The following is a 26,876-nucleotide window of genomic DNA, read 5'->3' as shown; positions in this document are numbered from 1 at the left end:
TTATCCTCCTAAGAAGGAAATTAAAATTTTATGTAGAATTTTTTCCTTTATGAATGTTTAGACAAATGATTGAATGGTTGGATGAGTAGATGGATGGAAGGATAGATGGATGAATAGATGGCTAGACAGGTGTTATTTATTATTACAAATTTGGACAAATATTACATGTGAAGAGAAATGCCTAATCTGAAAAACCCACGTTTGGCTTATTATAGTTAATTTGTGTGATGTAGAAATGTCTTTGCATTGTTTTTCAACCCTCGTAGCCAAAATATGCCTAATATGCAATTTCTATTATTATGCACATATAGGAAGTATTTTGCTCCTCTTATTTGTTTGCTTTTTAATATTCTAATAACAAGTTTCTTATAAAAGAAATAAAAAATCTCATTTCATATTAGTCAACTAAATTACAGAAATAGAATATAAGATCGTAAACAGCACAGGGAAGAAGTTAGGCTTGGACTCAAGGGAACTACATTGCATTCACCCAGACTTAAAATAATAGGATGGTATTTCTTTATGGAGCTATGCCCTGTAATTGCCAATATTAGAAAACATAGTTTGACCATTCACCTAAATATTTAATATAAAAATGGTTTATCCTGCCTTTTGAGCCACACTTCTCTTGCTCAAGTCTGCTTCCATGTCTGGAAGTGTACTTTCCCTTCTAATAAAACTTTTCTACTGTAAAAAAATGATTTATCCTTATTTGTACTTATTATTATTCAGTCACATTAATTCATTCAAAAACGCTTGTCTGCAAAGAGCACTGTGAAGAATATAAAATAAGAAAATACATTTCTAATCCCCGAAAGAGCTTAAAAACATGCTCCTGGAAATAATACAAATATGAGAAAATAATTAGAAAAGAATAAAGAGAGCAATAGATGAGAAAGTTAATTCTTTGTCCCACATTTCCTGAGCACTACACTAACCTAAAATTGGTCTCTTTGAAGTTGGCCCAGAGGGTTGAATTGAAATAGAAAGCTAGTAACTCTACTGTTTACAGTTTTTCTTAGCATTGTTTATAAGTATGGAAGCAGAAAAGGGAGATCCTGAGTAAAAATAGTTAAAAAAAAAAAAACACAGTCATCTTGTAAGAACCCACATTTATAAAGAAGAGTGAAGATATGACACTGAATGCTTTGGTTTGTTTGGTCAATACTTTGATATTGGTAGGCTCACTTCATTCAATGTATTCATTCTTCTAAGGAAAATACACGGCCAGGAGTCACAGTTCACAAAGACAAAGCAGACTGTTTTGTTAGGAGTTTCTAATTTAGAAGGAGAGATATACATGCCTACAGCAGAGAAAGGACTGGTGCTTCCAACTTCAGGCTTAGTGGAAGAGCTGACATTTGGACTGGCCAGTGTAGAGGTTAATAAAATAGAAGCGACACAGAGGACATTCTTGGCTAAGGAAAGAAAGTGAACCAAAGCTCAAAAGTGCAAAAGTCTATGTTCAAGTAAAGCAAATGCAGGCTCACAATCCATTATCCATCATTTCTAAATCCAAGAAGCTCTGAAACCCATTGATTTTTTCTTAAGTTTGAAGCTAACTTATTTGGTGGCACAACCTGACCTGAAATGATGTGAGGCTGTTCATAATCTTCATTTATCCCTATGAGAGTATTTATAGATTTAGCTACAGAAATATCAGTGTTTTTGATTACAGGTGCTGTCCCAACATGCAGAGATTCTACTGATATTTTATGCATTACTTTATGTATTACTTAAAAAAAAAAAAGTACTGCCTCACACCTCGCCCAAACCTGAATTGCAATAAACACCTAGTCCCAAATGTTTCGGATTAAGGATCGTGGACCTGAAATAACTATGGGTGATGTAATATTGTAGAAGCTATGGTCAGAAAGAAAGATACAGATAGTGCTGGTCTGATCTGGAAAGCTAAGTAGGGTTGGGCCTGGTTAGTACTTGGATGGGAGACCACCCAGGAAGAGCAGGTGTCGTAGGTGGTAAAAAAAAAAAAAAAGATCGTGCTGGTTCTTGAATGCTGTGTTAAAGATGTTGGAAGTTCTCCTTTTGGCTGAAGAAGGTAGTGAAATATTCAATGTTTTATCAAAACAAGTTTATATTCCTCAGCACACTCCATTTTAAATCTTTTTCCCCAATCACTAAACCTGGGATATTTCCCTTTGAGTAAAATAGTGATGTCAACTGAAATGCCTTTTGCAAATAGGTTTTTACTCCATCATTTGTTCCTTTTCTGAAGACTTGCGGGAGAAATAGTGTTAGAGAAAGCAAAATCAGATTGTGTTTGTAGTTTGCTAAGGGTCATACCATACAAATATGATCAGGATTTGATGTCCTCAGATGACTTTGCTTTGAAAATGCAGAAATTGCTCCCCAGAAGAAAACAATAAGCAAAACTCCCACAAGAAGCAGTAATATATTTCAATTTTGATCATATTCTTATAAAATAATTAGATTCTAATTAGTTGAAGAAAATTATTTGAAAAATTGAACATGTTGTTTTGTTTGTGTGCATATGTGTATTTGTGACTCATAGTAAGTTTGAAACTCTGCTATTTGAAACAGGAAGTAAAAATTTGGGAATTAGAAAATTGACTCTGGAATGTATCCGTCTCAGTTTTTTTTTTTTTTTTTCTTGGCATAACTAGATAGTTAGTTGGCCTCTCACTCTTCCTGAGCTTGTAATAACTGATCCTGGGACCCCAGGAATAAAAGTGCATTTTGTTTTATTTTTTAAAATGTCTTTTGAGGGCCTGGAAGAAGAGGTAGACCTATGTAATAAAACTATACATAGGTATATTTTTTAAAGAGAAATTGTAGCTGCCTTAGGGATATTAAATCTGCTTCCTAGAAGTGGTATTTCAATCCATCTAAGTCTGCAATCAGAAAATTCCATCTCATTCATAGCTTATACTTTTCCAGAAATTCTCAACATTTGACTTTAGAAGAACCGATAATAATAGTAGCATGTTTACAATCGGTTTATGGCTTTCACTAAAGCCCGAGGATGAAACACATATATTAGGCCATGGTAGAGATATTTTTTGATGCCGTAACTTCAAGAGTTGTAGGCTAACTATTTGACATTCTTACAAGTTTTTTTAAAATTACTTATAAAAATTAAAAAGATGCTGATATTTTAAAACAAATGTTTCTGATTTTAAAAGTAATCAATATTAATTGTAGAAAATTTAAAAAAAAACCCAGAAATGTGGAATGCTTTATATATATTGACTCAGTTAAACTTTACCCTGTGATATATTATTGTTCTCATTTTATGTAAATAGAAACTGGTGGCTAGAGAGATTAGGTGACTTGTGCAAAGGCATCCTGGCAGAAAGTGCTTGAGCAAAAGTGAAGCCCAGGAAGTCAAATAATGTTTTGATTTTTATTTATTTATTATTAAATTTGTTGAGGGTGACATTGGTTAATAAAATTATATAGGTTTCAAGCATACGATTCAATTATATGTCAGATATATATTGCGTTATTTGTTCACCACCCTAAGTTAAATTTCCTTCCATCACCATATATTTGACCCCCTTTATCCTTATCCAACTCCTTCCCTCCCCCTGACCCTCTTTCCCTCTAGTAACCACTAAACTGTTGTCCATGTCTGTGAGTCTGTTTGTCTTGTTCATTCATTGCTTTCAATTTTATATCTCACATATGAGTGAAATCACATGGTTCTCAACTTTTTCTGTCTGGTGAATTTATTTTGCTTCGCATGATAATCTTTTATTTATATGTATATGCTTTCAGTCTTTTCTTCCCCATATATATATTTTTCCAAACATAATTGAAATCCTATTGTACGCTTTTTTTTTTTTTTTACCTTTAACATTGGCCTTTTTGATAGTTAAACCTATTAACTAATAAAATGGCCAAGCTGTCATCTTGGTTTGGTAATTCAAAATGGAGCCCTGATGCTGAGTGTCCAGGTAATACCTTGGATTAAAAACAAACAAACCACCACAACAAAAAGAAACACTCTCCTTAGCAAGTGAGGATCATGCTAACACCTCCTCCTAAGCAATAGCTACTTATATTCCTCAGCTCAAGGTGTCAGTGACGGCATCAGGCATGTGGTAGAAAATGGAAGGAGGACTGATTTTCCAAATTTTATCTTTATATTCTTTCCTCCTCACATGTAAGAATCTGAAACATTGTTAATAGCTTTAAAGTGTTTTAGAATCCAACTTCAAGAAAGAGAGTTCTGTTTGCATTTACAGATTATAAATTTTTAATACGGGAATGGTCAGTGAGTGATTTATATCAGGTTCTGATATAATTTTTTAAGCTCTCTTTGAAATGTACTAGTCCTTGTTAAGCAGATTACAGATTTTGGGAAGAGGAGACAAAAAATTTATTTGTGGGTAGTCTATAAGTGCTAAACTCGGTGTTAAGCATTTCCTTTTTCTTCCCCCCCCCCCCATATTTTATTGCCATAACAATGCTACAAGGTAGGTTGTTAGTTTCACTTTTTGGAAAAGTCTTCCATTAGTAATTGTTTTCGTGCTTAGAGACAAAGAGACTGCAAGGAGTTGAGAAATTTGTTCATAAACACACACACCTGGTAACTAGTAACACTGGGACTTGAATGTGGTAATGTAGAGCTCTGAAGTCTCAAACACTAAAATTGATTTTGTAGTTGTATAAAAGGCCCACTTATTTTTCTCATGAAGTTTTAAAAAATTGAGATATAATTCAGATATCACATAATTCACTCTTTTAAAAAGTGCAGTTGAGGTGTTTTTTGCATATTCACAAAGCTGTGCAACCATCATCACTGTCTGATTCCAGAACGTTTGCCAGCTCAAAAAGGAACCCCATGCCCACTAGCAGTTGCTTCTTATGGAGTTTTGATGAAGCAAAAATCTTTAAAATTGTCCTACTAAAAGTCCAATTTTCTTAGATTTTTCCAAAAATTGTTCTTAGTTATTTATATAGATGTTGTAGAGAAGATACAAAAATAATCTCAAATAACAGATGATTGATGTTGCTGAGTATGTCTTTAAGCATGAAAACGATTACTAATGGAAGACTTTTCCAAAAGTTATCAATGTCAATAAAATCCCACTACCGCCACTCTTGATTGCCACCATTTATTGAGCACTTACTCTCTGGCAGGCATAATATTGAGATATTCTATTTCATTTAATTTTGACTATAATCCTGTTAAGTATTTATTAATACTCATTCGATTGTGCAAATGAAAAAAAATTGGAAAAGTGAATCATTTAAGTGTCAAGGTCAGCGTTAAGAAGTAAACCCAGGTCCAGTTTGATTTAGAAGCACAAGTCTTAACTTCTGAGCCTCACCAAGTGAAAGAAAAATGGATTGAAAGAAAACATAGAATTAGAATGACAATAACATTTGAATCTAAGTGGAAAATTTACACAAGCCCCAGATGCCGATGAAGGTTATTTTGTGCTAGCTCATGAAAACGTTACTCCAGTGATTTACCTATCCATAGGATTGGATCCTTTCAGTGAACATCCGCTAAAGGCTATGGAAACAAGATTTTTCTGGTCCTCTCATTAAAATTTTTTTTTTTGAAAATTAACCTATCAAATCAGAAATGAAAACAATCGCAGATTCAGGAAGTATGAGACCTTTCAGACTGGTGCTATAGAAACATCTTATCCTAGGTCTTTTCTATTGCTGTTCCAGGATTATTATGTTAGACTAGCCAAATAAAGAATTCAAAGCATTGCTTTTTTCCTGACTTCTTTTCACTTATTTGGAGAACTCCTTATATATCGATCATACTTGAAACCATTTGGAAGGTGTGCCATCGATTTTCAGGAAAGACAAAATTCATGACACATGGTGCTTGTGTATATAACTTCGTTTAAGATTATAATAAATTTGATTAAGGGCTTATCTAAAGATGAACTATATGGTTAGCTCAATCTTGAAAGAAACAAAATCATATAATTATTCTGCAACACTGGGTAAAACTTTCAATTCAATTCAGCAGCTATTTGCCAACCTTCTCCTATGTTTTGAGCAGAGTCTCTGTATAGAGTGGTGATCGTGGCGGTATTTCATGATGAATAAATCTCGTACTTGCCATGAAAGGGAATCAAGTGTGTGTGTGTGTCTGTGTGTGTGTGTGTATTTGAGATGAGGAAACATATATAAAACAACTAATTGTGATACAAGGTATGATGTGATAAGTGCCTCTGTTTTTCCTGATTCCTCCAAATAGATCGACACTCACCCCTTACTTTAGACATTACAGTACCATTTACTTCTCTCCTATTTTGCACCAATCACAGTTGCAATTGTTTGTATTAGCATTTGGCTGAATTTTTAACACACACTGTGATTCTCCTATAAATTGCTTAGATAAAAAAAGCTATAAATGAAATGAATCGAAGATCACTGTGTGAAAGTTCTATGCTAAGAGATATGTATAGGTAAGCTCCAAAGAGGAACTTCTTACCTAGCTCAATAAGGTTTCTTGGTGGAGGTGATAATCCACCCAGTATTTAAAGAATGGGTATGTATTCATTAGGAGAAGAAAGGTGGGATATCCCAGCAAGGGGAACAGCATATGCAAAGATATACACACATAAAATAACGTTCCTCAAGGATATGAATAGTGTTAAGTTCATGTAGACATATGGAAGAAGATAAGGCAAATCATCAGGGAATTTTGGACTAATCTTAAATTGTTGACTATCTTAAATGATATAAAGATTCAGAAAAGCAAAATCCTTCAGGGATTAGAGATTTTGGGGTGATTGTATTGGCAGTGTGGAGACTGGATTGAACATAGTTAGACTGTTTTTCATAAAGACGTTATAATAATCAGGCAAGAAGTGATGAGGGCCTGAAAGAAGGCAGTAACAAAGTGAGAGATGTTAAGGAAGTGGTATCTCTAATATCTCTGACTGATTGGAGGTGAGTTAGCAAGAGGAGTCTAGGATGGCTCGTAGATTTTTGAATTTGGAAAAAGTATAGATGATGCAGTTTTCTGTTAAAATGTACAACTCAGTAGGTTTTTGGGAAAAGAGATATGTCCAGTTGTAGATTTGTTGTCATCAAATCAGAAGTCATCAACAGTCTAAGACATTTAATATGTAGAGGAATTAAAGTGTCTTATGAGAACTCAGAGGTAGCTGTGATAGATTTGGGGTAGAGATGGGAGATCAGGGAAAATTTCCTGGAGAGAACATTGTGGCATTTGTAGTAGGGCTTAAAGAATGTGTGGGATTTTTAGAGTTAGAGAAGTTCAGGTGGTCGGAGTGAAAATGCCTATTTCGAATTGTGCTTCTATTTCGGTGGTGAGTTTTGGCTAATAAGCAAATGTTGCTTCCTTGAAATTCACAAGTGTTAACTCTCTTGGATTGATTGGCTTCATATTTCTCACAATGAACAATTCATACTTGGTTACCATAAGCTAAAAACATTTTCCTTCTACTTAAGTCATAACTCATCTATAAAGAATTTTTTTTTTAAAGATGACAAGCTCTGCATTTATTCAAAACAACTCATTAAAGTGTTATTAGAAGAGAATGGAAAATGCCCAACTGTAGCAGCAAATCCTGAAGTATTACTTATTTGAAGACTGGGGTCTTGGGATGGGAAGATTGGAGAAAAACACATGGGAAATCTTAGTCATTAACTGTACTTCAGAAGGTTTTATCAGAAAACTGTAAAAGTAACATTATTCCTTGCCTTTTTTCTGTTTTTAGTCTGATAAGATAAGATATACATATGCTAAATGAAAATTATGATCCTGTATCTCATGATGATGCGATGAAACATAGGATAAGGTTGGAAGTAAATATAAAGTCTGAATTCTGGGTTCTGGTTCTTTTAAAAGTGGAGTTTGTTCTTTCATGGACACACACCTATTAAATATGGCTAGAAAGTAGATGGTGGCATTTATGAAGCTTGGACATTGTATCTTTAAACAAGAAGTACCTCTTTCAGTTCAGCTCATGTTTCTTAAACTGTATGAAGCTTTTTCTAATTGCTTGCTTCCCCCTCAAAAGATAGAATGAACCACTCCCTTCTTTGTACCTTCACTGAGCTCTACAGTACCACTTGTACTGCAAAGTTGTGTTTTACTAATGGTTCACACATATCTATTCCTTTACTAGCATTTTAGGGCAAGGAATTAGTTTTAGTTTCTAAATGTTTGTGGAAAGGGTGGATGGATGGATTCAAAGTTACCCTTTTTCATTGACAGTGACCTTGTTTAGAACTCCTATCTCAAAATTGTTTTAAAAATTTAATTTAATACAGTTTAATTTTAGTGCCCTCCCTGAAAGCAAACTGTCGTCTTTTAAAAGTGGATAATTTCCAAAAGAAAAATGAAAAAATGACATGAACGGGCAATTCCTTCCAAAACTATAAGCTCTCAAACTAATGAAAAAAATGTTCAAACTTACTCATCATTAGAGAAATGCAAATTAAGATAACATTACAATCAAACTGACAAAAATAAAAAGTAGGACAGTACATGCTGTTGGTGGAGCTGTGGGGAAACAGGCACTCTTATATATTGCTGGTAGGAATCCAAATTCATATAAGCATTTTGAAGAGAATTTTGGCAATACCTAACAAAACTACCTATTCACTTACTATTTGATTCAGTGTTCCAATTTCTAAGAATCTACTTTGAAGATACACTCCCAAGAATGTAAAAATACTGCATGCAATGCTATTTTTCACAGTATTGTTTGTAATAGAAAAATATTGGAAATGACCTAAAGACCATTATATAGGGGAGTGTGTGCTCATTTGTAGAAAAGGAGCATAGGGAAGATAAACCAGAAATTAAAAAGGCCAGTTAGGGGTTATGTAGGAAAGGAGTGGAAAGAAGGGGGAATGGGAAGAGGCCAGGAGGCAGGAGGAAGTAACCCTTTTTGGATGGAGTCTACTCTTTTGTAAAGCTTTGACTCTTAGAACTGTACCAGTGTTTTGCATATTCAAATAATGAAGAAATAATTAAAGTTAATTAATTATAATTAAATAACTTAAATCAACCATTAAAAATATAAATAATAATAAGTTAATGTAACTAGATTACAAATGAATAACTAAAGCACACTGAAGAGGAGGAGGAAGAAAATAACTAATCTGTCACTCTGAAAAATAATGTTTTGACTAGATACTATAATGCTAAAGATAAAAAACAGATGTGAATAAATACTTTAGTAATAAATCTACACGCGAGGGTATTGGTTAGGAATTCTGTAGCTACTTTAAATGTATACTAGTATGAAATGAATAAATGGATATATTACATATAATAAAAGTCAGGGTTTTCACTGTTAGAAAATGAAGTTTCAAATAAGGAAAGAACAGAGACTAAAATGAAACTTATGTTGGATTGGAATCATAGATATTAGGGATTTACATCTATATCTATACCTACATATTATCCATCTTTTATATATCTACATGTACATATATCTACATGTTATTATTTCTGTCTCTGTAGAGAGAAATAGAGAAATATGATGTATGAGTATCCATATCTAAACCTATTATCTTTTGATTATATACCTACATATAGAGATCTCTATTTCTATATATCTATATATAGAGAGAAACAGAGAAATAAATATGATGTATAAGTATGTGTGGGTTCGTATACATACATATATTTTCTTTTTTTTTCTCCCCCTCTTTAATTCCCTCCCACCCTCCTGGCCCCTTCTACCCCTGACCTATGGATGTTGCCATTTTCCCCTTAAGAACTGGATCTCTGAAGGCAAGATATCTACCCACACACACTCCCAGAGTGCACCTGGGGCCTGGCGCACCCAAAGGGCCTGGCATACCTGGGATATGGTCTGCGGCTCCACCTGAGGCACGAACCCAGAAACTTCTGCGTGCTAACCACTATATTATGGAGCTACCCCCACATGCATATATTTTCTAGTTCACTCCACTGAGAGAGCCTAGGGACAAGGACACCCCAGTAACAATGAGCACAATTAGCACCCAGATTTTGGTTCCTAAGAACTATTCTCTAAAAAAAAAAGAAGTAGGAGAACTGATTGATTCCAAGACTGAAACTGAGAGAAAATAAAAGATACACCTGGGACATTTTGTGATATCAGAAAATCAAGGAGCCTCTCAAAAGAAAGGACACAGAAACCAACCAGAAGGACCTCCCAATGATTAAAGCTGGAACAATTTGAGCCACAAAATAAACATCAGTGTTAGATTATAACCCATACAATAAATATCCTTGAGACCTGATATAAATAAATAGTTGAATAAATAAACAAGTGGAGAAGGAGGGACAGCTTTTACAAAAGGATTCCCATTACTGTAGAAGGAATGAAGGCAATATAAAATCATTATTAGGAAAACAGCACAGTAATAATTGTTGCAAGCAAGATCCACCAATGGATGCTAAAATCAGATGACAGTTTGAGGAGAAACAGGATATTAACATAACCTTAACATTTCTTCCTCAAGATATTTATCAACTATAAGTGAAAAAATGTAACTTTGCATGTAGAAACCTAGCAGACACTACAGTGATCAATGTTAATGTCACTAGTTGACGTCATGTAGACCCCTGATAATGATGTAGTTATACAACATCATTTCTGTGGCATTCTTGCCAAAATGAATAACCTTAGACTAAGCATTAGAAAACACCAGAGAAACCCAAATGGAAATAAATTTTACAAAAGATTTGACCACTATTTATTAGAAACGGCAACTTCCTGAAAGACAAAAAGAGACCGAGGGACTGTTATAAATTGAAAGAAACTAAGGAGACACAACTAAATGCAACATGGATCCTCATGGACCCTGGAACAGAAAACGGCTGTGGGGAATAAAAAAAAAACTGGTGAAAGTTCAATCAAGTTTACAGTTTAATAGTTTGATGCTAGTATAAATTTTCGGGTTTTGATAATTGTACGCTGGTTAAGTAAGTTATCATTAGAAGTTGGGTGAAGAGTATACATGAACTCTGTATTATACTGCAACTTTTCTGTATGTCTAAATTTATTTCAAAATAAAAAGTTTCTAGAAGGAATGGAAGGAAAAATAAAAAAGATCAAGAGGAAAAAGATAAAATTTAAAAAGAAACACATTTGCTTTTCTGAAAATAGTTAAAACTTATTTGGACCATGTATTATTAATAAAGTAAGCTAGCTGCTAGTGACTGTTTTTGTTACATTATCTATGAGATTATTTTATTGCTGCCTTTGTGTTCAGGGTACTATAACAAAAAATACCATAGACTGGGTGGTTTGAACAACAAACATTTACTTCTCACAGTTCTGGAGGGTGGGAAGTCCAAGGCCAAGGCACCAAGACCTTGTGTCTGGTGAGGACCAACTTCCTACTTCATAAATGGCCATTTTCTTCTGTGTCCTCACATGGTGAAAGGGGAGAGGAAGCTCTCCGGGCTGTCTTTTATAAGGGCATTAATTACGTTTGTGATGTTAAAACATCCCAAAGTCCTCAGTTCCTAATACCTCAGGGGTTAAGAATTCAATATATGAATTTGGGTGGAGAGTTACATACATTCATTCTATGGCAGTTGTGTATCAAAACTGGATCTGAAGATATTCCTAAGACATGATACAGAAGCCTGGTTTTTACCCTAGTACTCAGTAGTCTAGAGAATATAGAACAAAAATACATTAACTATCATTCTGATGTTGATTTTTTAATTTATGTGTTAGTTTGGTTTTTTTGTGAAAATAAAGTTGCTTTTCATCTGATAGACGTTTGCCATTAATTTACTCATTAAAAATTTTTGTCTTGGCAAAATTCTCAATATTTTATTATTGATTCAATGTAGACTCTCAAGCAGATAAATATATTAATTACACAGCTGATGCCAAGTCAACAAATTTCTATGTTTAATATGAACAGAAAATATAGATAAGTTACCACCTAAAAATCTCAGAACTCCCTCGGAAAATTATAAAGTCCTACAACCTGTGAGTAAATAACTCTTTATAAAAAGTAAAAGTTTAGATACTAGGAATTTAAACAAGCTCACCTATCATTATGTACCAGATTTCCAACCTCTCTCATAAAGTGATACATTATTTTATTTGTGAAACCACACTGGTGAATCACTTGCTATAAAACAGAAAGAATGTCCAACTTTAAAAATGTCAATTAGAGACAGATACATAATTTAAAATTTGGTCATTAAAATAATATATCTTAAGTTTCAGATTTAAAAATATAATTGTTAGTAAAATTCGATTTTAGCTTATAGAATAATAATACAGAGAAAGCAGAAAATATGAAGTTTTGCTTAAACTAAAATTCACCACATTCCTACTATCTATTGTGCTCCTGGCTACTATTTTTGTCTGATGTTGTCTCGTTTTTGGATGTTATGGTACCTGTGAAAATGTGTTCTCATGAAGTACTGCCTAACATGCTTTAGGAAGACTTGTGCCTAATTATGGAATTAGGTTTCACAATAGGAGTAGCTTTAACAAATTTGTACATTGAAGTCCTGATAAGGGTAAGAATCTTTATTTTTAAAAAACTAACTCTGAGTAATAAAATTCCAGTGATCAAATCCCTTTCATCTCCACTTTGATCAAATGTCCGTCATACATAGTAAAAAAATATTTTTCATTAAAATGTTATGTGCTCTCTTTGGTTTAATTTAATCTCATTTGAGAGTTCAATAACAACAACAAAAAAGTCTGTCAATGTGATCCCTTTTTTCAAATAGTGTGATGATCTATTTTCTTTGTGATGAATACAATTGACCATATGAATTACTGTGACAGCCATTTAAACAAGACATCAGGCCATCTGAATATTTATTGTGACAGTTAGCTTCCTGCCCTGCCTTTTAAGAGTTTGCAGTTGTTGAGACAGAAGATTCACATGAAAACTCTTGTAATGAAATAAAAGAGCGACTATGTTAGATCATTGAGAAGCACCTAGAACCCAGAAAGTTGGGAATAACACCTTATTTTGCAAAGATAATTAAAATCTTCAAATGCTCTCACATGTCTCACCTCATTTAATACTTGCAAAGACCTTGTCAGGTAGACAGAGAAGCTCATTATAAATATGAAAATTGATGTTCAGGAGGTCTTGTGTGTTTTAAAATCATACATGGACCTGCTTGTTCTGATCTGGTTCCTTCAAAGGAAGCAGATTCTTGTCTTTTTTTTTTTTTTTTTTTTTCTGTTTCAAGGAATATCATTTATCTCAAAGTAAAGAAATAGCTCTAGCATTGGGTTCCAGAGCAAGAGCGCTCTACCGGAAAGCTGTCTGCCTCTGCTGCAGCATGAAAGATTATTTTTAGATGTTTTTCTTTTGCTAATTGTCTCTCCCTCCGTGGGGAATTTCTATGGTAGAATCCCAGATGAGCCAAGTTTCTCACTAATTCCAGCAGAGACCGGAAGGACAAAGTCCATGGCCCAGGCTGCCCTGGGGCCTTAGAACTTTCCCACTGATGACAGTATGGTGGCTTTAGCAAGATCTTCAAGGACTTTGCAGCGCACAGAGCTTTGGTGATTCCAGTGAACAATGGCTCTAAGAAGTGACTGGAAAAAAGGCCTGGACATATCTTCTTGAGTCTTGGAACCACCTTAAATGACCTTGCCTGGTTGGAGGTTATTTCTGAAAGAAATTAAGAGGATGTGGAGCTAGGGGCTGTGGGCTCGAGGCCTTTCAGTTGTTCTGACTTTCTTCTGCCATCTTTGACAGGAAAAAGGAGGAGAGTTCTGAGATAATATTTTTACAGGCAACTTCAACCTTAAACTTTAACCTTCAGGAAACATCATAGGAACTGTGAGGTTTAGCCTAGAGAAGAGAAAGAGGAAAGGAATGATAAAAACCATTTTTCTTCCCTTTCTGGGAAGAGCTAACCAAATAGTGCTAGGTGGCCTTGGAACAGTGTGTGGAAAGAAAATGAAGTTTTGGGCTAAATATCAGGATAAACTTTCTAACAGGTTTAGTGCAATAAAATACTTGGGGGAACTGGTGAGTTCTCTACATCTTAACTGTTCAAGTAGAAATTTGAACACTGATATGAACAATGGCACTCATCCGGAAGTGAGTGATTAAAAAGCCTAAAGGTGGGGAGCTAAGTAATAATTGTTAACACTATTATAGCATTTACTTTATTTCATGTGTTTTCAACCCTCAACAAGCAGTGTATAAAGTAGATGCTATTATTAACTCTCTTTTAGAGATGAGGCAACTGAGGCACAGAGAGGTTAAATAATTTGTTCAAGGTCACACAGCTAGTAAGAAATTGACTTTAGGCTGTATGTCTTCGGCATCTGTACTCTTAACCACTTGCTATATAGCTGTGTCCTCTAACATTTCTTCTTGCCCTGAGGTTCCGAGCAGTGTGGAGTCTGGTCCCATCGCCAGCATTCTTTGTATGCCTTACTCATAAGACTTCCAAAACAGTGTAATGGCTTCCTCTGGGAACAAACAAAAGAATGAACAAACCAAGCAACAAATAAATAAATCCAAAGAGGTTGCTGGTGAAAAACAATCAAAACCTTTAGACCCATAGGGAAGCTCACGGATCGTCTTTTGGATCAGTTGGCAGAGGAAGAGCTGACCGGGATACCTCTCCTCTCCAAAGTGATGTGCTATTATTTTCTGATTTTCCAGTTTACCTGCCTCTCTCTATCTCTGGCGTCCCCTTCTGGCCTCCCTTTCCCCTGCACCTGCCTTCCCACTGCACCTGTGCCGGGCTTTTCCGGGAGACTGGAAGGCACGGGGACAAACAATTACGAGGGGGCCAATTCTCTATTCCACACTCTCTACCCCTCCTTGATTTACAGAGGGGGTGGTGGGGTGGGGAAAGTGACTTACCCAAGGTCACAGCCCGCATCAGAAAATCCAGGTGTCCAGACTCCCCCATCAGGGCTCCGCCCACAACTAGGCACACTTTCGCTCTCATCGCTCGCACCCAAGAGCTTTCTTTATTCCATATCCCCTCTTCCCCCACCCCTACCCCTAGATCCCCGGAGTCACTTCTGACGCTCCGCAGCCTCCGGGGTCCAGCCCTTCCTGCGGGAGCTCCCTTCCGCCGGATTCCCACGCCGACTCGCCCTCCGCTCGCGCGCAGCCAGCAGGAGCGCTGCCTTGCGGGCTAGCTTGGCCGCGTCGCCCCGGCCCCGCGGAGACCCCCTCCACGTCCACAACCCCGGGCAGGCGTGGGCACTGAGGCGGGCGGGCGCCCAGGGTTCACCGCCCCACGCTGAGAGTAGGAGCAGAGGGGGTGCCCTGAGCCACCAGTCCAGAGGCCAGGGCCGGCGTGGGACCCTGACCTCGTCGCTCCGGACGCCGGCACCTGAAAGGGGCTTCGACCAGCTCACCCTTCCGCCCGCAGACCTTCCGCCTCCTTGTCGAACTCCCAAAGTGTCACATTCAATCCCACGGGGGTGTGGCCGCGCCTCTGGCTCCCCAGGGGGCTGCCCCTTTCGGAGCGGCACTTCCTCCTCCCTTGCCTGCGGTGGCCACGGCGCCCGCCGCGCTCCGTCCCCGCGCCCCGGCTCCCGCCCCGCCGATGTGCGAGCTGCCCTCCACCTGGGACGCGCGCACCATGGACTCGGGACCTGGCTTTCGAAGACAGGCCGCCTTTTGGTTGGACAATTAGCGGAGGTGGGCGGGGAGTTGACGAACCCCACACACGCGCTTCTCCATGAAGATTCTTGAGCTTTCTTTGAAGAAAGGAGTGCATATGCTGCAGTGTCTTTGTGGAAGGAGCCTGAGGACCAGCAACAGCCTAAGCGGTGAGAAAAACGTTCTTTCCTTGGCTCTAAAACACCCCCTTTCCCTCCTTCTGGCCCCTTCTTCTCTTCCTACCCCTTTATTTCGCGCGGAAAGTGGTGGAAGGAAGGCGTTTCCTTACTGGGGCGAGATAATGGCCCCGCCGCGGGTAGTCTTTTTTTTTTTTTTTCCTCTCTTTAAATCCCTGAAGTCATCAGCGCTTTATAGAACACTAACTCTCACCCAGCGCCTGAACTGTAACCTACGGGTCTCTTTTGGACGGGTGCTTTAAGTGACCTGTTTTCGCACTTCCTCGCGGCTCTCTCCTTGTGACTTGCGAGGGCGGCGTGCGACTTAGAGTTGCTCAGTGACTCCTCTGAGAAGTTGCTGGAGCGTTCGACAGGAGAGGGGACATTTAAACAGGTGGCTGGCGACGCAGGTATCTTTAATTTTTTTGCTTTGTCTGAAAAGTAGACATTTGGCCATCATCGCAGAGTGCGTTTTGCTATGGAGATCAATTTCTGTCCTCCTAGCTAAAATAGGAGGGTCCCAATTAGCCCGGAGCTCAGTCAACCAGGTCCCTCAGGAAAGGCATAGGGAGGGAAAGAAAGAAAATCAGACCCTTTAAATGACCTGCAATATTGCGGAAAACAATAAAAAATTAAAGAAAATATCATTTAACTATATGTGAGATATAGGAACTAAAACCAAATAAATGTGATTCTTTTCTGCGAAAGTGTGTTCTTTCGTAGCATTTTTCATTGCTCATCTCTTTTATTAAGTTGTATCTTCCCTTTAAAATAATTATGTCTTGTAATTTTGCAAGTGCTAATCATTTTTCTTACTTTGTTTTTGCCTTTACAAAATGGGGATAGAGTACGAGAGAGGAAATGTACCACTTAGGTCTCAAGTGACTTTTTAAAATAATTTTTTTTGTCCATGAATTTCAAGTAGCTTTAATATTCAAGAATTTAACAATAGTATAATAAATTTCATGTTTAAAACTTCATGTGTTATTCTGGGGGATCTGATTCACTTGGTTACGCACCTATTTTTACTCTGTTCTGGTGCTATGAAGATTATATTTGGAAAGATTAGAATATATATAGGTTTCATTCATCCTTTCTAAAACTTTGACTTTTGGTTACTCATCACTGTAAATGAAAAACAAAACTATTTTAAAAGACCTAATTAAATCATTTAACTATATGTGAGATATAGGAACATATATTTTTGAAACGAAATCAGCCTTGAGAGCTCATGTTTTTACTTTTGCTCAGTTCAGAAGATTACTTAAACATTCTCTCTTTTTTTGCAACCATGTTTATCAGTGCGAAAAGATTTTAAGCCGGTACATTCTAAACTAACATGCTTGATGTTGAAGTTTTTGTTTTGGAAATACATATTTCAGGAGGCCAGTAGAGATGTATGTTAAAATTTCTTCATTTTTTCCTTGTGTAGATTAGATAAAATGTGAATAGATTTTAACTTGAATATATGTTTTCCAGATGTGAAAAATTTTAAAGTACATTTGGAGTGCAGTGAAGACAGGGCAATTCCTTCTGTAAGAATGGGTAACATATTCAATTTACATGCAGAATCAATTTCCCAAATAGTAAGATCCAAACTGAAGTGATTACATATGTGACTGGGCAGCATAGATTGTTGCAAGATCATGGCACTTAGTGTTAAAAGACCTAGTTAGAAACCAGTCTCAATAAAATCACTAGGAATCTTTTAAATTCAGTATTATCATCTGAAGAAAGCAGAAATAATGACAGCTCTAGCCTCATTCCTATATTTTTTTAAAAATCTTATTTATTAACATGGGATCCTATGAAAATTGCTTACTTAGTTTACTTAGGGTAGTTCAATATATTGGGAAACTATCACTCTAGGGGAATTCTTTTAAAATGGTGTAGTCACAAATAGTGAAGATGAAGGTTTCTTAGTCCTTCCACAGAAGTGATATATAGATTACAGATTGTTTTTAGGAACTACATTGCCTTTGTTTGAATTGTGGCTTTTCTTAGCTGATGATCCTGGATAACATACATGCCTTTATTGTTCCTCATTTTAAGCATAGATGTACATTACTATAGCTATAGTACCGAACTCGTAGATTGTTGTAAAAATTGAATGAGTTAATAATAGCTAAAGAATTATTGAGCTCACACTATATGCCATTGTTCTAAGAACTTTGAATTTATATAAACATGTTCTGTGTTATTAATGTATTTCATTTTAAAATGATCTCTTTCATGTAACTTGTGCCCCTATCATGACATTACAGCAGTTTTTCATAAGATGTTGTTATGCCCAGTGTGTGGATGCAAATTGAGGCAGCGATATCAGATATATTTTCATGGAGCAAATTTATAAAAATCGAGCTGGAACGCACTATTTTAATTTTGTAAACACACCTAAAGACAAATACAATAATATTTTGAACCATTTCAGCATGGAGTAAAAGTTTTATGCCAGCAACTTCCTCCCCATAACTTTACAAATGAGAGAAGTGAGGGACACCGGAGAGAAGTGACATAATTCGTTATAAGAGGTTAAGAGATTCTATTAGTAGATTTCCAAATTTTGGGAATTATAAACATTTCAATATTTTATTTAGGTTTTATTAAGTAAGTGAAGTTAAGAAAAATACAAAATTATCATTACTGATGCTTGAGCTTAGTATAATTAAAATAGTTTATTTCTTCTGTCTTTTCTCAGCAATTTTCAAATATTAATATCTTGTCTAATTTATACCTTTAATTAGTTTATAAGTATTTTGTACTTCAGTACCCTAGAGCTAGCATGAGCTATCAAATAGAAGACAATCTTAGATAAGGTTAAGTAGACTGTTTAAGGCTATTTCTCAGTGATTATGATCTTTCTTTTTTTCCATTTCTCAAAATAAAATTTTATTTATTTGTTTGTTTGTTTATAGCAAGGGGAGCCTATCCATTAGAAGACAGATAAGTAATTTTAAATTATAAATGATTCTGCTCAGAGTATACGGCACTTCTATTAACCTAATAAAATATTAAGTTTTTAGTTCAAAGGGAGAGTAAAACGTGTTCATTTTTCTCTACAGATAGGACCTTTACAAATAAACATAAGCTCACAGAAGAGTAGGGATTAAAACAATAGCTTTAGTGCCTGCTCCTAGTCCTCTCCAGATCTAGCTGAGAGAAAAGCAGAAGCACTGTCTTAAAGAAGGATGTTAAGGTTACAGGTGTTTCATGACTTTAGTCTCAAAGACGGTTCTAATGTATTGAAGAGGGATTTCTGTCCTAACGACTAGGGTCCTGGGAAAGCTGTCTCAACATGACAGAGAGGGCAGCAGCACCTCTGATAGTAAGTCCCTACAGTTGTACTTATGTAAGTGTGTGTACATGTGTGTGTACTAGCACACACAGCTGGAGAGAGGGGGGGCGCTGTGCTCATCTTATCACCTTAAATTATTTCAGAAAATCAGCCAACACATTCTCCTCCTTCTGTGTACAGTCATAACTCTTTTGTGATATTTGGTCAATATCAGGCTATTCAACCTGGTAGCACGGAGGATTTATAAGGTATCTAAGGGTTGAACTATACAATCACATCAAATGGCCTTGATGTGGGATGGAAACACTTTGGGCAAAGATCACTTATCAACCCTATTAAAAACACATAAGCAAAACCCAGTCATATCCTTTCTTTCAAGTATAATACTGGCGTCTAAATTAAACCTGCCCACTTACAGTCATCGAAGAGACATGAGCTTTAACTTCTATACAGAACAGTCAAGTAATCCAAGAAAGACTGTTTGCTTGCAAAGTGGTTATTGCTTTAAGTTTATTTCTCAGTAAAGGATTCTCTACAAAGATAGCGTTATATAGTTGTTTTCAGCTCCATACTCCTTTTACTTCTAAGTATTCATAAAGTCCTTTATCCTCTTTACTTTTTCTTCAAAGATGTAGGTGACGGTACCCTCAAAAATTGAGACAAATGACAATAATGTATTCATAAATCGAAGGCATTTTAAATTCAAATTAAATCTTCAAAAACCCACCAAATAAAAAATAAATGAGAAAATCTACCTTCTGAAGCCATGTACTCAGGCTTCACATTCACATTGTTTTCACTTTGAAATATGGGTGACTTCAGTGCATAAGTGTCTTCAATGATCTAATCCCGCAGATCTTAATTAAAGGATAATCAATGATTTATTAATGGCAATTATCTTTGTTGAAGAATCTTTTTTTCAGCTGTTTTTTATATCCCGAGCTTACATTTCAGTGATGCTCCAATGGCTAACATGAATATGAATTATCCAGTACACAAAATGTCCATCAATCACTTTCTTATGGCTTTCATTTGTAATGGATTTTTTTTTTTTACAGGAGATTTTCCGAGTTAATGTCAAAAAACTCAAGAAGTTAGTGTTTATTATTAGTTCATTTTTTTCTCATTGTGCTTTTAACAAGCAATTTGCTAAATGACTACTATGTGAAAATGTGATAGTCATTATTATTTTTCATTCAATATTTTGGGTTCTTCTCTTGGGTACATTGTAGAATGGCATCACCCCATTCCCTTGAGTTTAATAGCCAGAGCACAATTTATGTCAGGCTCTTGCCTTCTGATGATGTCCCAGGTAATGTTTGCTCCATCAGCCCCTGTCTCTGAGTTCTGTAATAAACGGAGCTCCACTATTTGGCCCATGATGGACATTTAGCACAAATGAGAAGTGAATACATCTTTTTGTAAGTAACTTAGATTTTTGAGGTTATTCATTCACTATCTGGCCTATCGTAATTGATATAGTAAGGCAGTATGGTTTAAAATAACAAAATTTAATGGGCCGTTTAGGGTTCTTTCCAATCAAATACTCCAATTTCTCTGTGATATTATCTTTAGGATATAACAAATAGATGTATGTATTCCTTTCATAATCTTAGGATAATTAGATTAGATTACCAAAGTATGAGGTTTTTGTCATCACCCTTCTGGTTAGTATGGTTCCTGAGCCTCGTGAGTACATTATTTCTTAAATGATATTTATCTTTTTCCCAAAGATGTAATGAAGCTCCACTGATGTTTGAGATTTTCTTTCAAAGTTATACTTTAATTGCTCCTGACCACTTACTGGGTAATAATGGAAATTACCTTTTGATGCCCCCAAGCATATCTTGGAAAGGAAGAATTAGCTACATTACTTAAAAAGTGGTGACAGTGTGACAGCTCTCATCACTACTGTAGTTTTCCCATACAAAGAAAAATGAAAAAATAGTCTTCTCCCAGCTTATAAACTAAGAGCTGTGTGCATCATAAGAAAACTAGGGCAGTACTTTATGGTGTAGGGCTTGGGCTGAATGCTCTCATCTGGCCCATGGACCAGCAATTCTTTTGCTTGGCTCTGGGTTCAGTACAAAAGAGAGGAGGGAAGCCAGACTTTCTCTGAAACGTAAAGTGCTTGTATAATACCAACTAGCCCTCTATAGTTAGCACCCCTCCTTTCTTTCTGCCCATCGCCATCTGAGCATAGAATGTTAAAGAAACCTATCTCTGACTTCACGGTTGCCATTTTTAAAATTGGCAAGCAGTCCTTGAAAACAATTGTATGCTAGGTTCTGTATTAGACACTAGAGACTTAGCAGGGAAATACATATGTACAAGAAAGGTATACTACTAGCCAGGATATGATACATGCCAAAAAAGGAATACTTGGCAGCCTCAGTTTGTTTCAATTTAGCATCTCCTTACTTGGATTAATGTCCTATTGTAAGAATCGTCCCCAAGGAAGTAATAATTAATTCTGTCTATGATTTATGTTAATCTCCCTAAGCTTGAAAAGCATTTAGGAATTCAAAAGGTAGGCTGGGGTGGGGCAGATAGGGGCTCTAATAGAAAGAAATAGTATCTCCGGATATTGTACTGGAAGAATGTGTTTGAATAAAAATAAGACATAGATATACAAAAACTTTTTTTTTTAAAGGTAAGGACCCTGCAACTAAATTCCTATCTAGCATTGTTCTTAATCAGATATCCTTGCTAGTTATTTATATTATAGTTCTCCTTTGACCTACTTCAACATAAGTTCATTTATTCACGGCCTGATAAATTCAGCTTCTAAGAAAGGGTCGAGTTCTATTTTCTCGTATCAGAGTTAGAAAGGGACAACCAGGGAGCATTTAGAAATCTGTTTCCTCAATTTCCATGGAATATCTTAAAACAATGAAACTTCCTTTTGTACAGTTTAGTTTATGAAATTGCTATCTTTCTGACATGTTATTTTCATTGCACAATGTCATGAATACCATGCTCGAATATTTCTTCTAATGACATTAAATATTCCAGAGTATTTACATCTCCTAGGGTGCCAATCAGAAAGATACTGTGAATCTGCCAAGACAATCTCTCTTGCTGAAATGATCTTTCTTGTTTATACATAAGCTTCTAGTACTGTCCTACCCCCTCCACTCATTACTGTTTATAGAAATGATAGCATTGCAGTTGGTGTCACTGATTGCCCACGTTGTTACTTCAATGAAGCCAGCTGGGATTCGATTGCATGGTCTTTAAATAAAACTTAGTGGCACAAAATCAATCTCTTTTTTTGAGGGGAGAGGGGTTTTTGCTAGCTGGATCATTCTCTAAGGCACTAATTATTTGCTTAACTTGGAGGAACTTGGGGATCAGTGAATCGCCGTGTTGGTTCAGTGTCTGACCTTGGCACTATGGAACTTGTGGGTAGATAGCATAGTCGAAATCATTTTTAAAATGATAGTGATAAACCCCTTACCCACAATCCACTTTGGCACTCTGTAAGTAAGTAGCTCATCGATTGGAGATAGTGCCTATGGTTCCAGCTACTTGAAAGCTAAAGCCAGAAGATTGAGATTAAGAATTTTTAGGCAATAATGTTCTGTGCCAGCCTGGTGACAGTCCTGTGTTCACAGGCAGCATGGGGATGACCTGGAAATGGTGAGAAACAGAGTGAAAAGTTGGTGTTGTATTTTCTAAAACTGCCACAGTATGGATAATGGGGGGATATAAATCCCCTCCCCCTCACTTGTTTTTTGACCTTTCGCTTCAAAGTTCACTGTGAGTTAGACAGGATAGCATTTTTCTTTATAGTAACACAATACAGATAAGGAAACTAAGGCTTTTCCAGGTGAAGATTTATATGTCTATGTACATTTATGTCTTTTCTCTTGAAAACTGAAATTTATGTGTATTTATATTTATCTAAAATGACTGTTTACTGAGAGAGAGAGAGAGAGAGAGAGAGAGAGAGAGAGAGAGAGAGAGAGAGAGAGAGAAAGAGAAAGGAGAGAGAGCGCGAGCCCGAGCGCAAGTGTGCAAGTGAGCATGGGAGGGAGGGAGAGAGTTCGAGTTCGAGTTCGAGTTTGAGTCTGAGTTCAAGTTTGAGTTCCAGTTCTTGTCAGTTATCTTTAAGGAATTTGAGGGCGGAGGTGGAAGACTTGCTTTTTATTTTACATATGTCTATATTATTTAAATGTTTATAAAAATGTGTTCTTTTAATAATAAAAATACTACTGATATGTATGTCAGATTTAGTTTTCTGTTCACCGCAGAAACCTTCGAAAATGTAAAATCTTTGTAGAATAAAAAATCACATAAAATTATAACCCCAATATAATCTCTTCCATTCTTGTGGGTGAATTTTTTAAATAGAAGTTATTACATGAAAATTATATGTTTTGTTTGTTTCTTTTCCTATGTGCTTAAGCAATTGCTCTACATATAAAATACTCAAATTATTGGAGAAATATTTTTTTCAGAAGGAATTACAAGGAGTGTAATGCTATGATAGTGGCTAGTAGAGAGAGATAATTCTGGGACAGGGGGAAAGAGGCTTTTCCTTTCTTGCTTTGTGGTTTTCTATGTTATTTCTAATGACTTATGCGTATTGATTATATATATATATAATATATTTATGTATAATGATATATACTCATATACATTAACTATATGATTTATAGTGATACACACACACACACATCAGCTGGGTGGAATATTGTGGACCATTTGTATTTTTCTTTAAATTTTTACCTGTTTGTATTAAAAATACTAACAGAGATGTCATTTTCCAAAAGTTTCTCCTAAATATGATTTTAAATTACTTTATAGAATGACATCACATGTCTATACAATAATTATTGTCTTCCCACTCTCATTGACTATTTAGATCATATCCATTTTTCTATGACTTTAAGTTTGTTTTTAAAATTTTTAAATGAATATCCTTCTGTAGAAATGTTTGTATGTAGTAGATAAAAGGGCAGAGACTCTCTTCCTGTATATTGGAAAAGACAGAAGCTTCTCTTCTGGGCCAAATGTAAGTGTGAAAGTAGGAGTGAAAATTTACTTTTACAGCGTGTAAATTTCAAAGGCATAACTATTTTTAAGGATATTGCTATGCCCTCCAGTAACTTACACTTCTAATAGTCATATAATATTTTCCTAACTCTGTGTGACTGTCGGCTAGTTCCTTGGTCTTGCTGTGTCTCATATGTAAAATGGGGCTAAATGATAGTGCTTAGCTTGAAGGGTTGTTCTGAAGATTAAATACATTAGTGTCTGTGAGTTTCTTAGCCTGTGAAATCCTGAGCATGTAGTCAGTACTTCGTGTTTCTTGCTCTTTTTCTTGCCTATTATTCTTTGTGGTGTCATAAAATATTTATTAAATATTTTCAGATCTTGGCAGCTAGGCTCACTCAGTAGAATGCTTATTTTCCATTCTTTTGCAGTATTTCCCTTATCAAATAATTGTTACCAAATAATTACACATTTCACAAATCCGTTAGTGTATGATTTATTCTATTATTCTTTCTCTTAAGGTAGAAGAATGTACACCATAATAAATCTTAAGATATATTTAAAATTTTGACTTGTATGTGTAGCTTTTCCTTATTAAGACAGACCTTCATTTTGATAAAAATAGGAGTCTGTATCCAGCCAATTTCATTTGTAAAGTTTCCTGTTTATTTCCTTAAATGTAATAATCACAATAATTTCCAAGGCATTAAGAAAAATTCTGTATTTTATTTCATTGATAGAAACAAATGTAAAATGGTGTTTGAGAGTAGATTACATAATTAAGAGTAACATAATTTGGATGTTACTCTTTTAAGTGATTTTTGAAAACTGAATTTTAAGAATTAAGCATAGTAGCACTAACTTTATTCTTAACAGTTCATGGTGTTCCAATTTCAACTCTCTCTCGTGTTGGAAGACTATTTAGAATATCAAGATAGGAGGCAACTGAAAGTCATATTAAATTTTAATATTACAGAATCAGTGTAACTGAAAAAATTCTTGACCTCATCAGGACTAAAAAATAAAATTACTTTTATTTTCAGATCCTGGCAGCTAGGCTCACTCAGTAGATTGCTGATTTTCCATTTCTTTGCAGTGTTTTCCTTACCAAATAATTTCTAGGAAACACTGAAGAGTATTTATATGTTTCACAAATCTGTCCTGCTGTATATTTGACATCTTTACCAATTTTTTTCACTCTAAACCACTGAGGTGAAAAAGTTTTGCCATTCTCTTTCAGTCTTAAAGAAAAAACAGACTGTGAGTCTTCAGAACAATTTATTGAATTCCCAAGGAAAGCAGAAGTCTACAACATTGCAGGGAGTGGAACTCTCAAGACAGTTTTTAGCTATCACTGTTCCTAGAGTACGTAGGCCATGTCCTCTAGAAGAACCTCCTGGTCATCTCTCTTTATTCCTTAGCCTATCTCTGCATAATGGGTATTCTTTTCCCCCTACCAATTAGGCACTGTTCCTCCCAGTTCCAGAGAGACAATGAGGTTATTTTTGCTCCCATTATAAGGTTCGTTGCTTATCATATTGCAGGGTGACTGAGAGTGGAACATCTGTATTCTTTAAGGGAAACACTCATTGCCAGCACAAAGTATGGTCTGGACACTCCTAGTCCAGAAAAAGCAATCACAGTAGTTATCAGTACATTTTATGTTGGGGTTATTTTATTTTGAATAATACCAGACGAGAATTGCTAAATGTGCAACCTGGGTAGCATTGCACCTTCTCACCATCTTTCTTTTAAAGTAGATTGCAAAGAGTATTTGTTTGGCATGCTGTTCTTGGTGTGATCTCTTTCACAAACTCTTGGGGCAAATAAGACTGGTCTCCTAAGAATAAACAAGAATTTTCAAAGAGGGCAGCCTAAATGTAGGAGAAATTTTTTTAAATCTTCACAAACTTGGTTCTGCTCAAAATATATCCAAGTTAAATTACTAACCAAAATACTTAACACCTCAGATAGAAGCATCTGTCTCAATGGTTCTGGGGTTTTTACAGCAACAGAAAATAGGAAATTGATTTATATTTATATGATTAGAAAATCCTTTTGAAAACATGTAGTTATATTCTTATATCTAGTTATACTCTTCTATCTAATTATAAGAATTCCTTACAGAATTGGCTACCTTCATGCTTGGGAAATAACCTGAGTTGAATATTTCAGTTTTGGAAAAGCAAAGACATTATGGAATGTCATTTCTTTTATATATTTATTCAACTAGTATATACTGAGACCCACTTTGTGTGCCAGGCAATGGGTACAAAGACACCATTCTAAAAGAACTCATAATTTCATAAGGGAGATAATATGTGAGCACAATTAATCTCAAATTAAGGTATTAACGGTGTCTGTAGTGTGTCATTTTTAGTCAGCATTATTATTATTTTGGAAGGAACTGCTATATTGGAGTAGAGGTAAATTCTCCCCAATATTTTTGTTTTTAGGTTATCTTCTCTAATAATGACTGTTGGCTGCTGTGATTGTTTGCATGTGTTCAGTTCAAGTTCTAGTCAAGTAGACTTTTAGACTCACCAGTTATGTGACCTTGGACAAGTTCCTTAACCCCTCAGAACCTCAATTTCCTCATTTGCAAAATGGTAATAACAATATCATCTTCCTTACAGGGATTGTGGCGAGGAGTAAAATGAGTTTATCTATATGAAGCTCTTAGAATACTGTCTGACACCCGTGCAATATAAGTATTTATTGTCTGTATGTTCATTTGGGAATATGTATTGACTCATAGTAGGAAGAGCAGCCTTGTTTGGCTAAAATTCCCAGAATTTTTACATCCAGCATTGGTGCTGATTAGAAATAATCTCTGACCAGAG

General features: G+C 35.8%; 1 protein-coding gene across 4 annotated transcripts in view; it reads left to right on the top strand.

The window, feature by feature from the left end:
• FGF12 (fibroblast growth factor 12) overlaps positions 1-26,876 on the top strand; it is a 477,520-nt gene that overhangs the window by 139,069 nt on the left and 311,575 nt on the right. Inside the window, exon 1 of one of the 4 annotated variants that reach the window (XM_016136340.2) lies at positions 15,481-15,731. The exons of the other annotated variants lie outside the window; for them this stretch is intronic. Within the exon in view, the coding sequence (XP_015991826.1) occupies positions 15,641-15,731 (91 nt within the window). The 5' untranslated portion in view covers positions 15,481-15,640. Of the gene's footprint in view, positions 1-15,480; positions 15,732-26,876 lie in introns of those variants that run through there. 4 annotated transcript variants of the gene reach the window in all.

This window comes from Rousettus aegyptiacus, unplaced genomic scaffold, assembly GCF_014176215.1.
Source record: "Rousettus aegyptiacus isolate mRouAeg1 unplaced genomic scaffold, mRouAeg1.p scaffold_m13_p_4, whole genome shotgun sequence".
NCBI classification, from domain to species: Eukaryota; Metazoa; Chordata; class Mammalia; order Chiroptera; family Pteropodidae; genus Rousettus; species Rousettus aegyptiacus.
This window is presented reverse-complemented; position numbering and strand designations above follow the sequence as displayed.